The sequence below is a fragment of the Arvicanthis niloticus genome, chromosome 14 (assembly GCF_011762505.2).
Source record: "Arvicanthis niloticus isolate mArvNil1 chromosome 14, mArvNil1.pat.X, whole genome shotgun sequence".
NCBI lineage: Eukaryota > Metazoa > Chordata > Mammalia > Rodentia > Muridae > Arvicanthis > Arvicanthis niloticus.
Window position 1 is genome coordinate 25,202,074 of NC_047671.1, and position 17,927 is coordinate 25,220,000.

The 17,927-nt window shown below is 37.1% G+C and overlaps 1 protein-coding gene across 2 annotated transcripts in view; it reads right to left on the reverse strand.

Annotated features, from left to right (window-relative positions):
• Wdr7 (WD repeat domain 7) overlaps positions 1-17,927 on the reverse strand; it is a 259,944-nt gene that overhangs the window by 175,022 nt on the left and 66,995 nt on the right. Inside the window, exons 15-17 of one of the 2 annotated variants that reach the window (XM_034517776.1) lie at positions 15,980-16,752; positions 14,319-14,407; positions 862-957 (exon numbers count right to left, since the gene is read on the reverse strand). In XM_034517776.1, the coding sequence (XP_034373667.1) occupies positions 862-957; positions 14,319-14,407; positions 15,980-16,752 (958 nt within the window). The remainder of the gene's footprint in view (positions 1-861; positions 958-14,318; positions 14,408-15,979; positions 16,753-17,927) is intronic. The other variant, XM_034517777.1, reaches the window with a different exon arrangement.

Here is a 17,927-nt window from a genome sequence, read left to right on the forward strand (position 1 = left end):
TACTACTTGTAACAGGGGCTCTGCTCCACTGGCAACTGAACATTCCCTCTGTTTAAATGGCCTTGCAATATTAGTTTTGGTGAAGAGTGAATCATTTAGAGCTATATTTTAGATTGTGTAAAGCTCCTCCTCGTTATTTTACAGACTGTTAATGGTTGAGATCACACAGCGACAGTGGCTGAGCTGTGGGACTCATGAGCTAGGCACACGTCAGGGACAGACAATGCCATGAGAGGACTGAGAAGCAAATATCTGAGTAGTCCATTCTCAAGTCCACATTTCCCAAAGTAGTTTCCACTTGTGTAACTACACAACAAGAATATGCTGGTCCAACTGAATCCGAAGGCTTAAATTATAGATTTTTATGCCTCTGCCTGAAGCAGAAATAGTAGAAAAGGTGAGTTCCTATCAGCTTATATAATCAATCTGAAGATTTTTCAAATGAGAATGCAAATTAACAGACTCGCTTATCTTTTATAGAGCACATGGTAATATAAAGACAGCATGCTGTCTCTCATACGCTGAAATACGTTTATTATCGCTAATGCTGCAAATCAAATGGCAAGAAGCACTGTGACAATTCAACTTTTAACAAAGACCTCACGACCAAGACTAGCATCTCTGCACTCCTGTAACAGCACTCTAGATAACAGCAGACATGTTCTGCTCTAGGCAGGAGGGACATTACATGGTTTACAATTGGCACCTGGCACTCAGTTCAGCAAATAAGGTTTCAAAATGGGAATCATACAAAATAAAGCAGATGGATGTATAAATCAGATTAAAAAACAAAAACCAAGAGTAAGTCTATCAGGCCAAAGCAGAGAGGGAAAGGAAGTGCTCTAAAGAGAGAGAGAATACCTTCATTTACTAAGAAACAGGTCTGTAAAGCAGGAGAGGCAGAGGCAGAGCCAGAGTGATCAGCATCAGACCGAGCAGAAACGACAGGTGCAGCAGCTTGCAGAGAAAACAAGAAGAAATAAAGAGCAAAGAATTGAGGTACAGCGGTTTCTGAAAAAAAAACTCAATATTAGTGAAGAGTGAAAACATAGTTAGCAAAATATAGTGAACGTATAAGTAAAAGTGATGCTTTCACTGGAAAGGGTCACTCGTTGGCACGCACTGCAAGGATGGGGGTCTCGCTGAGCCAGTATCTCAGTGTGGCTCAGCTTCCCCAGAAAGCCACCATCTTTTTGATATTATAAATCTGCAATATAGCAAATCTATGAATTTCACAAAGCAATGAAAACTACATTGAAAATTATCAGAAATGTAATCCAGTCTTTAAAATATATCACAGAGAAAACTTTTAGGAGGCCTTTATATTTTGATCATATTTTTCTAAGTTTATTCTCTAATATTATACAGAAACTATTTTTAAATATTTCAAATGACTACAACAGCATTTTGATCCTCTACATCCACATTAAAACTCATTATCAAACATAACAGCTTGTAAAGAACGCACACAGTCATTCCATTTAACTCCTTAGAAGAATTTTAATATAGTTTCATTCAGTTTAAAATATATGCACTAAAACAATTATGAATTTTGTAATTCATATACAGTGGATAAAGCAATCCCTTCCCTGTCTCAAGAAAGTTGTACAGCCAGGAAAATGTTGCAGTTTAAATTATCATATGATATTTGAAAAAAGCCAGAGGACCTTATGGCATACACAGTCTACAACTAAAGGTCAGTGTTAAGATTTAGGGGTCACCATGTGACACTTCCTTCCTATGAAAAAATTACCATATGTCATGCACAAGCATCTTCAAATTAATCCCTCCCCTCTCTTTTGTCACTGAGCAGCAAAGGGTTCGGGCTCCTGAGCAGATGAGGCATTGTCTGCTGAACGGTGTGTTTGCTTTTCATGCAGTGAAGCCCTTTTGTTAAGACTGGACAGCTGCAGGAAGCAACTTTTTTATGATTTTCACAGGAATGCATCATAATGTCACTCAGGCACGTGTGAGGTGACCAGCAGAACGAAGAGAAGTCTGTAGGAGAATGGGAACTAGCTCCATGCCTACTGCACCCATGAAAGTTTTATAGAGAAAACTGAAGTGCTTTCTTATTATGATAGACTTGGATTTTATTTAGTATGAGGTTATGACTATTTTGTGTTACACTTATGTATTTAATTGTCTACCATAATATCTAAAAATTCCACTATAATATTAAAAAAATACCAAATATTGGGTATAGTCCACTGAATAATTTTATTTTTCATTTCTCTTCACTATTTAATTACAAATTCAGTTTAAGTGACTGAGATTTACCACCCATGTAGAAAGCTAGTTAAGGACGCTGCTTACTTCAGGACTGCCCGTGTGGCTGAACTTCCTGCCTCCAAAAATGCTGTGTACCCTGCTCTGGGGGACCCCAACATTTGAAACTTCTCTGTATGAAATGTGTTCTTAGACAGTCTCACCCATGTATATAACGCGTTCTTGTCACACTCCCATCCTGCCACCTGTCCCTTCACGACAGGTCCCTTTCTCACATTCTCTAGAAAAGAGTGTTAATTCTGTTTGATTTCACCCTAACTCTGTAGGTACACTAGAATGAGAAGATCAGAAAATAATCAAAAAAGAAATGAAAGTTCAGTAGTGACCGGTCACTATCAGCTATGTGAAATAAATAGAATTAAGTCACTATGAATAATCAAAAAAGAAAATCAGGAGCATGGCCTGCAAAGCTGCTTGAGTATGCATACTAGGACTTGCTGTTCAACAACGCAACTGCGTACAGGAAGAGAAAAAACCATTCATGGCATCATAATTGTGGAGTCATGTTTAGTGGAAGTTAGGTGCTTATCTATTCATGCTCTGATAGATCGTATGGATGCTACTAATCAAGTACTAGAGATTAAGAGATTAGATTTACTAAACTCTAAAAATCTCTGGAGCAAGGTAAAAAATATTTTACTCATACTACCTCAGAACTAGAATGGCAAAATCTAGAAATACTTTTACAGTTCATTGAAAAATTAAACTCTTATCACAGCGTTTTTTTTTTTTATAACTGCCCACATGTAAAAAAAAAAATCAGAAACTAGAAGAAAAAATATTACTCAAAGGAAAATGTTCAAAGTTTAGTAATAAATGTCAAATCAGAAAAAGTCCTGTGGATGAATGTTGAAGAGTCCTAGCATAAATCATGTCTGTGCATCTGATGGCAGTAGATAGGTGGCGTGTCACCACTCTTATAGACTGGAAGGAAGGATGAAGAGACCTGAGTTCTATTATTTTGCCAGGTAGTGCCCTTTAAAAAAGAACTATTGTAGTTCTGAGCCTCCTCAATTGTTTATTATCCCATGGAAACTAGATCACTATGGCAAGCTTAGACCACAAGATGTGCCTGTAAGTATTTGCTCCAGCTTTTCTTCACATGGCAGAAGCATGGGTTTTCAACATTATAACATCTGTGCTTTCCATTGTTACAGAGATCTTTTCTCACTCCAGGTTGATTCTGAACTCCAGCTTTCCTCTACTGCTACTGTGATGTAAATAACTTGTACATGACAGAGATTAACATTTTGAATGACAAAGTGTCTTTACATATTGGTCTCAATCTCAACAGCCTTGAGTGTATAAATACCCAAAGGGTACCTAGACTTTCACACACACACACACACACACACACACACACACACAAGAAAATCTACAACTATAGAAAAAATAAATGCAATGCTTCAGAAGGTAAAGTTTTTTTGTTTTTTAAATCTTAACACTGGAAAGATAAAATTATTTAACACTAAATAGCCCTTTAAATGGTACTGGTAATTATAATACTAGGGGAAAGGGAGAAAAGGGAAGGGGGAAGGGAAGGGAGGGGTGGGGGAAGAAGGGAGGGAGAGAGCAAAACAAGGTAAGTAGAAAAATGTTAGACTTAGGAATTGCTGAAGCACCAGCCACCATGCACCTACCATGAAGATACTCTGCACCATGTCTGGCATCTAGTGCAGGCATCTTGAACGACATTTCCCTTTTTACCTCGCCTTTATGTCTGTGTGTTTATATGCTTTGAACAAATGGCATTCTATTCATCTTTTAAGTCCACAGAGTATTTAAGTAAATCATTAATGTTTTTTTTTTCTCTTTTCCTAAGATCTAACTGAAGTATCAACTAAGTAATGTACTGAGAGTGGAGGTACAGGTCTGTAATCCCAGCACAGAGGAGGAAGGTAAGCGGGAGAAGGATCAGCAGCTGGAGGCCATCCTTGACTTGAAGTAACTTGGAAGCAGCCTGATCCATGTGACGCCCAGTCTCAAAGAACTCAAATGAGGCAATGTAACATCTCCCTTGACTAGTTAGACTGCATGTTCAGGGCCCCCATGCAAATGTCACAATTAATACAGTAACTTACTGTGACTGTTACAGTAATGTGAAACAAAAACTTTAAATTGCTTTTCTAATGCCTTTTGTCATGAAAGATCCACACTTAATATGTCCTAATTCAGAAGAGATAATGGAAAGCTATGCTGATTAACCCATTATAAACGTACATACCGTAACCATGAAGGCAATACTGCAGTACAGATCATTAACCATTTCCTGTTGCACTCAGATGTAAACTCTGGTTGACCAGTGATCTTCCACCCACCAACTCCACAGTCCCACTAAGCGTGATATGTAGCAGGTCCAGAAACATTGCATTACAAAGTTCCCAACTTTGTCCCTATCTGCTGAGTAGTTATCATGAAATATCAAGCTATCATCTCCAGACAAATTCTTTAGTCTTCTCAATGGACCCTAGATTGCTAGGCTCTGTGTTGTTGCTTACTCTTCTAATTTGATTACACATACCTGTCGATTACTTCATGAGAGTAAGAACACAAAAACCTAGTTTTTCAAGACTATAAATGCTTGAAAATATTACCAATCAAACTTTGTATCTGACTGATAATTTGGAACTGTGACCAAAAACTTGTGTTAAAAAAAGTCTATTCTTATCTGTTTGTTTGTATTGCTATCTGATTTTATTATTTGTTTATTATTATTTGGATGACTGTTTTCTAATGAGAGAGAGAATAGCTATAGATTTGGGTGGGTGGGAGGATCTAGGAGGAGTTGGGAAAGTGGAAAATACTGTCATAAGAATATACTATATAAAATATCTATTCTCAACAAATTAAACAATGAATTAGCTAATTAATTTTTTAAAACTGTGTTTGCAGAGACTCGCTGTCTCATTGGAAGCTCAGTACTGTGAGGAAGCTGGAGTGTTATGGTCCACAGGCTGGTTGCCTCATCCTGCCCACTTCTAGCCCTCTGGACCACACATGCCTTGACCATTTCTTTGTCTGAACTAACATGTAGTAACCTATCAACTCAGCATCCCGCTAGCTTCTACCACACCAGAAGCTGAGGCTGTCATCAGAAAGCATCTTGGAGCTATTGAAAAGCTTCCCCTGTCCTGCTGGAACCGTCTCTCCAATGACTCACCAGTGTATCCTAAACATGTCTTGACTTATGGCTTACTTTGTTCTGTAAAAATATGAAACTGTTTCTCTACTAGAAAAAAAAAAATTGGGGGTATCCAAAATCATGTTCCTGGGCAATTGCCCCACAACTAGCTTACTCCTGTTAAGATGAAAGCTGTGATCTAGAGTCCACAGCAGCTATGATCATTAAATACAGTGTATGTTTGCTGCAGCAAGCATAACTACTACAAATAGCTACTTATACAAAGCTAGAGGGGTTTCTTGTGGACTTTTGAAACTTACTGATTCTGGATACCCTGTAGATCATAAATAAGTCCCTGTATTAAGTCACTGTAATGGTCTTGAAAAACTTCACTTTAATAATATACCTATGTATCATCTAGACATGTTTACTTAGATACTGAGTAACAAACTAGGAAGCAATGGATAACTGAACTGTCAAACACCATTAAGCCAAAAAAAAAATCTCTATGAGAGAATTAAATAACTAATGTGTGCTGGGTATACAAGCATACAGACAGCAGAAAGAATTAAGGATCTATTGTTTCAGAATGAATTAACAATCCCACTGTGACGAAAGGCAGGTATATTAAGGCAGCAACATACCAAGAAGCTCATGATGTCTAAAAACTATAGGACTGGTACAGGATCACCTGCTGCTCTTGCCTAGGACCCTAGGTTCAGCTCCAAGCAACCACAGGGTGGCTCACAGACAGCTGGACCCTAGAGGATCCAGCACCGTCTTCTAGCCGCTGTGGGCACTAGGCACCTGTGTGCTGCATCTACATAGATAGATCCAGGCAAAAATTCACACATATAAAAATAAATTTAGAATATTCTTAAAAATAAAATACTATTATGTAATCTTTGAATCATCATTAGTTCACATCAGAACTAAAGTAAGGTCAAATATAACAGTGACTTTTCTAGGCTATAACTATAACCAGAGACTTAAAAGAAAATCTGCTTTAAAATGTCTTCATTATTAACATCAAAAATCAATAACTGGGGGCTAGAGAAATGGCTCAGCAGTTGGGAATCTGTATTGTTCCTGTGGAGGCCCCAAGTTCAATTCCCAGCACCCACAACAGGCAGCTTATAACTGCATATAACTCCAGCTCCAGGGGATGCCCCTAACCTCCAGCACACACACATATACAGACATACACACGTGTACATGTAAATAAATAATAATACAAAATTTTAGATAGATAGATAGATAGATAGATAGATAGATAGATAGACAGAGTCCTCTAAGCCCAAGAATGAGGCAGAAATAATTCATTACACTAAAAGATGAATTTATATAAAAAGCTGTTAAAACTTCCCATGTCAACACTTAACCAGGTGCTTAATATACATTCCAAATATTGAGCTAAACACATGAAAACACAAAAATTAGACAAAGCCTAAGAGCCACAAGACACTCAAACTCTATTTGAAAAGCAAATAAATCTAGTAAAGCAATACCATGAACTACACTCTTCTACGTTGCCTCCAATAGGCATAAGAACTCCTCGAAGCCAGGAACTTATTTTGCTCTTATATTCACAGTACCTAGTTACTGAAATATTTACTCTAGAAGCAGAAAGAGGATATATATGGATTCATTAGTTACCACCTTCTTCCATGAAACAACCACTGTACCAATGACTTAGGAAAACTCAGTGAGCAAGATAACAATCCCTCTTTTTAGCTTCTATAACAAATTAAACGAATAAGCCAATTTTAAAAAATGGCAATTAAATTGGGACATTGTCTTTCCTGTTATTTAGTGAAGCTATCTAGATTTCTTTCATATATATGTGTGTGTATGTTTATATATATGTATATATATGTGTGTATACACACATATATTTGTATATATACATACACATATACATACATACATCTATCATACATACATACATACATACATACATACATACATACACATGCTAGAACTTCAACTAAACATCTTAAGAAGCCAACTAAAAATCTCCAGTGCCAGGAATAGGCTTACACCTTATTGAATCATTGGCCAGAAAGATACCATGAAATCCCCCAAACATCAGAAGGTACTCTTCACACTACTAGAATAAAAAGTTAATTATCAATAGCACCCAGAATCAAGTCCTGTGACCTACAACAGTGGCCTATCCATGAATTGCTGAAATAGTGGCACAAATGTTATGGGAGTGGCCAATCACTGATTGGATTTAAAGTCCACTCCATGAGATGAAAACCATACCTGACAGCGTCCCATATAGAACCTGAGACTAGATAGATCATGGGCTAAGGAAAAACCTGATACTATTATTCTGCTAAAGGACTGCAATGATAAAATAACTCCTAATGATATACTCTTATCCCCATAGTCAGTGCCTGGTTCCACACTCTTCAAATGAGCTTCTTTTTGCAGCAGAAGGACATTAACCCAAAGACCCACACATGGACAGTGTGAAGAGAACAAGGGACTTTGGTGAACTCAGTCCAAAATGGATGTCCTCATCAAGCTGGTCCCTTCAAGGCTTAGGAATGTATGTGAAAGAAAGAGAAAGGAAAGACTGAAAGAGCCAGCGGTGGGGGGATGACTCCAAGGAAATAGTGACTTCAAAACACATAAAAACTCACAGAGACAAAGGCCGCACATACAAGACCTGCACAGGTTCAAGGCAGACATGGTCCCGGCACCAAGAGGGGGAAGTGGAAACAGGGTTCCAACCCTAACCAAGAACCTCTCTGCTAGTGATTCTCACTGACAAAAGGAACATCAATTTTTCTCCAATTTAAGTGTCACTGGGTCCATCAACCACAATCAGGACCGGACCCATGGACAGAAGTTAGCCAAAAAGGGGGACTCAATGGTATTTTGTAGAGTTTTTGTTCCATTTTGCTTTCTTTCCTCCCTCTGTCCCCACCCCCATAATGATCTCTTCCCTGTTTGTTCTGGTGTTTGGGTTTTTTGTGTGTTTCTTCTTTAAAAAAAAAGAGAGAGAGAGAGAGAGAGAAAGAGACGGAGCAGAAGGACATAAAGTTGGGTGGACAGGGAAGGGGGAAGGATCCGAAAGGAGTTGGGGAAGGAAAACCTAATGACATTGTTGTGGAAAAGTCACAAGCAAAGTTATATGTAGTCACAAGTGGCTACACGGGTGAAAAATGTAAGGTTAAATTATGCTCTTTGCAAAGATATTTTCAGAAATTGGTTAAATTTATATCATCTAAGAAATGAGAAGCACTCTTTGTTAATTAATCTTGAGAAATCTTTATACAAACTGATCAACAGTGTATCACTGTCTTTTCCAGGATCAGTGGCAGAAATCTAATTTGAAAGTCAAGTGCTGGTTGGACCTGAGAATCCCTTAAAATATTGTTATTTATAATTAACATGTCATTTTTAAATTTTTATTTATTTTTAATTAACATTTTTTTCACAAACCTGAGACAAAGTGAGCTCTACGATTGGCCTATCTCACCATTAACTTGACAGAACTCCTAAGTCAAGACAGAGGGAATCAAAACTCAATGAGTTGGAGGCACAAAGCTGGGAGTCTTGGGAGATAGAACAGCTAGAATTGAAGGGCTGGAAAAGAGAGAAAGGAGATGCTCGAGGTGGAGCTTGTTCCCCTCAAGTTTCAGCAGAGCACCGATCACAACACAGCAGAGCACCAATCAGAACACAGCAGAGTACCAATCAGAACACAGCAGAGTAACCAATCAGAACACAGCAGAGTAACCAATCAGAACACAGCAGAGTAACCAATGAGGGAGGAAGACTGAACCTTCAGAAAGCCCAGGGCACCCTTCTCCGCTAGTCTGCTGGGAACTTAAGGATCATGGAACATTTGATTGAGTCCTAAGGAAGGTCTTGCCTCAGTGATAAGAAATATTTTGCATTACTTTGAGTACTACTCAAAAATCTACCTACCGATTCATAAAAATGATAGTCAAACTGCTTTCACAGAACTCCATTCTAAAAGAAAAGTTCTGTAAGAATACAAAAATATCTAGTATCCTATCTGACAAATTTAAATTTTTTCTATGATACCCAAGCATAAAAATTTAAAGACAGGAAAGCATAGTTAATAATAAGAATAATTAAAAAACCCTTTAATCTCAGTACTCAGAAGGCAGGTGGATCTCTGAGTTCAAGGCCAAGCTGGTCTACAGAGTGAATTTCAGGACAGCCAGGGCTACACAGAGAAACCATCTTAAGAAACTTAAAAAAGAAAAAAAAAGAATTTTTAGTGGTACATGTCTTTAATCCTGACATTGGGAGGAGTTGGGAAGAGGGGGAGAAACAGGTGGATCTCTGTAAGTTCAGGGCCAGCCTTGTCTACAGAGCAAGATTCCCCCAGACAGCCAAGGATACACAAAGAACTCCTGTCTCAAGAAAACAAAACAAAAATTAAAACTAACTCAGAACAAGCAAAGGTATGACAAGTATTAGATAACCCATCCATTCAAAGAAAGATAGAGTTAAGAGAGTTAAAAAGGACTGCCTGGTCTGGCCTCAATGGGAGAAGATGCATCTAGTCTCAAGAGACTTGAGGCCCCAGGGAGTAAGGATGTCTGGGGTGGGGGGGACATCCTCTTAGAGACAGGGTGAGGAAGAATGGGATGAGGAACTGTGGGATGGTGGATGGAAGTGGGGCAGTGACTGAACTGTAAGTATAAAAAAGTAAAAGGAATAAAAGAATTATTCAGGCTAAAAATACATTAAGATAGGATTAAAAGAGACTAAGAGCCTAATGAAAAATAACTAATTACATCAAAACTACTACCATAGAAACTAAATCAAAATATGGAAGGAGGCATAAAAGTGTCTAGCGAGAGGACTCAGTGCTTAGAGACAGGTAGTCAAGCTGAAGACCAGAGAGCTCCAGGAATTTGTCATCTGACTTCCACATCTACCCTATGGCAATCTGGGCATGGACATACACACAGACATACACACAAAAACAAACAAACAAAGCCATATATAAACAAACAGATAAATAGAGTGTTAAGGATTTAAGGTATCATTGGCATATGAGGCAATTTTGAGCAGACTAATATACATATGATAAGACCACTGGAAAGAAAAATATTTGAAGTACTATGCAAAATAATCCACTCTTATAAAAAGTATGAAACAAGAAATGGACTCAAAGATACCTGGTTAATCAAAGGATAACCAAAAAAGAAAAGAACAAAGAACATAGGACAATGAGAACTATAGCAAAGGAGGGACTCAAATCTAACTATACTGACAGCAACACTAAATGTAAATAGCATAAATAATTAAAAAGTAAATCACGGCCAGATATGGTGGCACACACCTTCCATCCCGTATTGGGAAGGCAAGGGCAAGGCCAGCCTTGTCTATATAGTATGTTCGAGGACAGCCAGGGCTTTTTAGAAAAACCTTCTTAAAAAAAAAAATTAAGTCACATTAGTTAAAAGACCAAGATATAATTACATGATACCTATATAAAAATGTACCTTAAATACAAAGCCCCAAGTAGACAAAAGGCAAAAAGATGAGAAGTTATATGACTAAAATAGTAATTAAAGATGCTGAGTATTAAAAATAGAGTATATTTTAGGAAAAAAAGAGAATACCAGCAGGCATAAAGACTGTCATTTATAACAACAAGTGAGCTAAATAAAGCTAAATAATAATAATGATAGTCCAAATGTTTATGTAACTAACAAAGAGTTTTAAAAAATGAAAAAAGTCTTACAAAAAAAGGGAAGTATATCAACTGAATTATTATGGTGTCAGGTTTTAATAATCTTTACTTAATACAGACAAGAAGGCAGAAAATGATCAACTGTACATTGAGTAGCACTGAACAAACTGGCCTGAGGTTATAAAGTCCTCCACCCAACAGCAGACTATGCACTTCTTACACATACACATCTACACAGATGTATGTGTGCACACTGGCAACGTAAGACATTTAATAATTAGCTTGATTTAGCGATTTCATAATATACAAATATATTGAAACATATGTGCCACAAATATACACAAGTATTTTTGAAGAAGAAAATTGTAAAAATTTGAAAAGATTACAATCATTCAAGTAATTATTATTTCACTATCAATGAGAACCCAGACAGATTCTTGGAAAATTTTGGAAATATTGGCAAAATTAAATACTTCCTCACTCCATTAACTGCTCACACCACATTAACATAAAAGCAGGGCAATGGGAATTGTGGGCGCTGCCGCTAAGCATATTTGGGAAGAAACGTCAGCACTAACTATGAGGGTATCCGGAAAACAGCCGTATCTCATTAACTAAACTCAGGTTCCCCTTAAGAAACTAAGTGTTAAGAGTGAACTTAAAACTAGGAATAACTAGATGTTAGTAAATATAAACCAAACACTTAGAAAGCAGAAAAATCGTAGAATTCAACTGAGATCTTAGAGAAGACCTAAAAATTGTTTTGCACTAGGCTATCTGCATTTAAAAAAAAAATCAAGATGAATAACAGAAATGAAAAAGAGAATTTTAAGAATTCTATAACTTTTTGCCTGGTAAATTTGATAGAAAGTGTATGAAGAAAAATTATTATAATAAAGAGGCAAAAAACAAGCAAGAAAACATAACTTGAAATACATTTTAAAAATTAAAATACATAGTTTAAAAAATCTATGTATTTGAGCCCTACAGCTTTCAGCTAACGACTCAAACAACCCAACAGAGTCAATCATATTTATCTATACAAACTCTATAGAAAAGTTAAAGAATCATCTTTCACTAACCCTCTGAGGCCATTACCCTGTCAGAAAGCCATTACCAGAAATGAAGCTACACACTAAAATCCCTATGACCACTACATATTTTAAACAAATTTTACAAGTTATATGTAATAACCTATAAAACGCATAAGCCATCATAATAAAGTATGCTCTATATGCCAAGTGGTTTTCAAACAAAACTGCCAAGATTGTTTATCTCATGAGGAAAATAGAGAAAAATTATAAATTCGTTTCAACGAATATAGGAAGAAAATCTAACTAAATTCAACAACTATTAATAAATTAAAATCTCAACAGATTAGTAATATTAGGCTATCTTCTTAATGAAGTAAAGAGCATACTGGAAAAAAATCTAAACAGGGAAAATATGTATAAATTGTTGTCTATAAATTCAACAGTATAATACATAGCAACAAAAGTAACAAACTCTTGTTCCAAAGCAATAAAACTGACAAGTCTGGTAGTAGAGTCCAAACAGAAGAATATAGGTCCTGTACAGTGAAATAACTCAAGCAAATCTCAAGAAATGCAAAAGAAACCATAAAGTTTATGAATTTAAATGTAGATGATATGACAGCAAAGAAAAAATTGAAAATGAATAAATTAAAAGGTAAGAAGTCACCAGAAAATTTCCAAAAGCACTTTGAGAGTTGTTGCTGTTTCTAATTTTGAAATATTGCACATCATGATAGCTACCTTGCAGAGAAGAGTGAAGTTTAAACAGAGAATTCATTTGTTTTATGTTCAACCTGTGTTTCAGCTGGATTTCTTTTTAAGTGCACCTTTATCCTGACTATAATTGACTAGGTGAGACATACTCTAAAATCTTAAAGACACTCAAGTTTCAGGTCTTCATTCATTTCAGATTCATTTTCCAGACGAGGGATGCTCAACCCTTTGAGCATCTGTTTCTGCAGTGCCACCCAAGTTCTAGTCCTCTTCTATGTGTATGCAAGGATGCTCAGCTTATAGACATTTCTGCTTTGCATGCTTTTATACATGTATAATGTATGCTATGCATACACTGTAATTATCTAAATACCTCTATATACTATTTTTATATTGATAATATAAACCATGCTAAAGTGATACTATAACTTTACTAAACGACAGAGAAACAAGAAAGGGGCCCCATAGGTCTAAAGACCTAGAAAGGAAGGGCGCAGAGCATCAGAGCTTACTGTCCATAATGACGACAGTGGGCAGTATTTACTACTGTCTAAAACACAGGCTTGCCATTTAAATAAGTTAAACATCATCTCATTCCAGGAAATTCAGCAGTGATCTTGGCCCAAGATAATTATGTGAGCACAAGTGGTCCCCTAACATTCTTGGGGGGGGGGGTGTTATTAGTATTCCATTTGTTAGTATTAAAAGGCTAGAAAAACATACATAAAAGGGTAATAGTATGTTAATTCATAGAAATTTTTAGGGTACGCCGGGCGGTGGTGGCGCACGCCTTTAATCCCAGCACTTGGGAGGCAGAGGCAGGCAGATTTCTGAGTTCGAGGCCAGCCTGGTCTACCGAGTGAGTTCCAGGACAGCCAAGGCTATACAGAGAAACCCTGTCTCGAGGGGAAAAAAAAAAAAGAAATTTTTAGGGTTGATTTCAAAAGGAGGAGAAATTCAGCCTTTCCCCTCCTACTCACTAATGAAACACAAAGCTAAAAATAAAAGTTATGGTATATTATTATTTAAATACAAAGAACAGTTTAATAGGCATTTTGACTTGTGAATAGCAACATAGACACCACTAGCAAACAGCAAAACACAAGTCACAGCACACATCTTAGAATTCAAACATTCCCAAGTAGAGTTAATAATACGTATGACTTTTAAACTTAAGACATACACAGTTAACTAGGGTTGTCAAATGAAGGTGGCCCTAATACATACAAATTAGACCAAAGACCATCTAATAAAATTAGCTGAAATATGCTCAGTTATCAATTTCCAGATAAATCTGATTTATTTTTAACTGACATCTTAATTATCCATATTTACATCTGGAATATAACAACTTTTCTCTCTTTTAACAATCTGAGACAAACAAAATATTATGATTATACATTAGCAATGCCTTCTCCATTTCTACTGCTGAAATGCCACGTCAATTACTTATAAGATTTAATTTTACCTTGTTTAATCTGTCCTTGCACAATGTTACTGGAGGATGGAGGGGAATCCCTTGCCTTAGAAAGGTCTGGGGTGCCTGGTCTAGGCGGCCTTTAAAAGAAGAAAGAAACACTGAACATTTCCCTACTTCCAGAGAGGTTCAAAGTGTTATTCCCTAGATGAAAAATAAACACATGCAGAACATTTTCAACTTACTATTCCGAAAAAATGATCGTTTTCTAAGTTTCATACTTATTTATGTTATGCATTTCAAATTCCAGTAAAATAATTACATGATTATGAGGTAGAAAACACAAATTTTTGTAACTAAAATTTATACTTTCTGTTAGTCTTAACACATACTTTTGAACACTCCAGTGAACTACAGTTGACAAGTCAAAATCATCCTTAGCCTTCTCTTCTTACTCTTAACATCCTGGGAGCTCCGCCTACCCACTGTCACTAGCACACAGGACTTCATGGAAGAATATATGAATCCGAAAAGTGTTCATATACATGACATATGTATACATATATAAAGCATAAAGAAATCTTGGGATCCACAGATAAACTCCCTCATTTGGATTCTAGCTCAGCAATCCCATATATCAAAGTATTTACAGGAATAAGGATACAGAATTGTAAAAGTAACTAAAACAGAGCAAGACATGAAATAAATGCTAAGTAGGTGTCTCTTAGGTTTTAAAAAAATAACCTCACATAGTCAACTTTTAATGAAGTGCAGTAATAAGCTGTCTTCATAACTTTGGAAAAATGGAAAATAGCACTCAGGCTAAGTATTGTAAAAACATCAAAATAGTGTTTTAAAAGTATTGTTTTTAAAGTTATTGTTCTTCCCTCTTGCAGATATGAACTGTACTCATTAGCACGCCCCAGTGCTGGTAACTGGACACATCGTTACTGCACACAGACTACAATGAGAAACACTGTGAACAGACGCACATTTTAAACTGATTGTCAGTTCAAACTTCCAGAAGCTATAAATTTAAGGTTCTATTTATACAGCTAGAAGACACGGCTCAGCAGTTAAAAGCACATACTGCTCTTGCAGAGTGGTTCTCAACACCCACCTTGGGCAGCTCATAACCAACCACATTTAACTCCAACTCCAGGGGACAATACCCTTTTTCTGGGAGCCTCAGGCATCTGCATTCACACATGCACAGACCCAAATATAAGCACACAATTAAAAAATAAGAATTGTCATTCTTGGTCACACATGCCTTTAACACCAATAGTCAGGAGATAGAGTTAGGCCAGGCTGTGAGTTCAAGGCCAGTCTTGTCTATATTGATTTCCAGACCAATCAGGGTTATCACAGAAAATTAAAATTATATTAAATAAAAACATGTTTTAAAGATTTTATTTATTTAAGAGTTATCCTCTATGACCAACTCCTACATTTAAAATAGCTACTAAATGTATATATATATGTGTTATAACTTTATTGTATTTTAAACTTGGCATTTTAGAAATGTCAAGTTTAATTTGCTGTAATTTTATTGTATTTTAAACTTGGCATTTTAGAAATGTCTGTTTTACAGTTTAAATGGGAAATCACTAATGTGACTAAAGTAGAGCATGTGTGCAGAGCCAAACAACAAATACAGAGGATTTAGCACTTTGGGAAATAAAGAATAAGATTAAGCTTCATAGTCACACCTGGTGGGGCCCTTCTTCATGTGATCTCCAATGAACGTTGCATTGGTCATACTCATTAAAGTATTTGCCAGGGATATGATGGACAACAGATGCTGAGTGGTGACGGCTCGTGACACTGTGTAGGTCCCCTTGCCTACGCCCTCCATGGCTGGCAGCTTCCTTCCTACTTCTGCTTTCGCAGGAGGCAGCAGTTTTCCAGCAGCCTGATTATAACCAGGAAGCATCAACGACATATGACCTCCTCTCGATAAGAGACCAAAGGACACGGTGCAGTGTGGTTTCAGCATTCCGAGGCGATCGAGACAAACTTCATCCAGAACTTCATTCAAGCCCCAGGCGTGGAGACAGGACATGAATAATTTTGCGGTATCCATAGTAAGGTTGTATTCTAGTAGGGTCAGTGGCTTGGACTTGCTGGCCCGGTACTCAGGGTCACTTTCTTCCCTCCTCTGCCTCATCACCTCCTCCTCGTCCTCCTCCTCATCCAGGAGGTGCTCCTTTATGTTCTCTTTGATAGTTTCTTTCACTTGCTGGAAAAGAACTGCTGCTCGTTTCCCAGTTAGGAACGAGCCCCCTTTGTCTGAACTGCCAGATGCTTTCTGCAGATTCTCTGGGGAAATAAGTGCAGTATTCGGCCTAGAGGCTTCTTCAGTCAGGAGTTGAATAATCAAAGCTTCCACATCAAAGAACAGCACATGGATATCCGGGTCTGTTAGGTTTGTCTTTATTGCTTGAACCATCAGGGAGTTATGAGAATATTTAGGTAAATTCCCCTGTAACAAATATTTTTAAAAAATAGTTACAATTCAAAGTGTTTAATTTCAGCCTTCATTAATGAGCAATGAATAGCTGGATTAAAATGCTTATGAAGCTGTCTTTGTAGGAGTTCTGAATCATTAACATATCTTTGCCAACCAGGAACATGTAAAAGATATGAGCATGTGCAATTAGAACTTTACACTGACAAAATCATTAGAATAACAATTAATTAAAACCAAGTATACATTAATAAAAGCTTATTGCTGAAGTGGGAGTTTCCATACTCATTAAAATTGGCGACATCAGTGGACTCTGAAACTGAAGTGTGGGTGCACAGCAGAAAGCTGCAAGTCTGTCTGCAGCAGGTCCGTCTGCAGCAGGTCCGTCTGCAGCACCACACATCGGAATCCTTTTGTCCCTTACAAACTCTCTCTATAAAGACACAATCAGGTTCTTTGGTTTTAGATCACACAAGTACAGCAATCCTGACTGTGTTCCCTCTATTTCTTTCCTTTACTTACTGTATGTTTCAGCCAAGTCTAATGAGAGCAGAGAGCACCTGGGGCCAGCTCTGAGGCCAGGTCCTTCACTTTTTTCTGAATGGCTTGTGGAGATAAGAGTGTATACTGTACACTTCACTTATGAGGTGTGTGTGCATGTTTATTCGTAAAACTCAGAGGATGGGAAGAAATGTTAGCCAGAATGTAAATAACAATGATTTTTCTGATGGGATCATAGAACATTTTGTTCAGATTCCAGCTTGTGTTTATTATGTGCAATTTAATACATATATTTTTCATAACTAGGAAATTAAAACTATATAATAAAACATAGATTCCTTGAGACCAAATTCAAGGCCCATTTATTAACTCTCCTTTCAGCTTCACCAGACTCCTGGACCGTATCTGTGAGCAGGGACACACAGCTCCTCCCATTTGTCCTTTGGCCTGAGTCTTCACTCATCCTCCGCGACATCCTTCTCTCCTACATGACCCTAATTCTCAATCGCAACATAGATGCACATCAAAGCAGTCCTGTGAATGCTTGCCTTAAATATATACATTTTCTTTGTTAACTATACCTCATTTATGTTGAGGAGAGGACTCTTAATTATCCCAGGCCAAGGTTAGCCCATAGAGGTTAGTTCCCCTAACATTTTACATCTACCATGAGCCAAATACTTGGATAT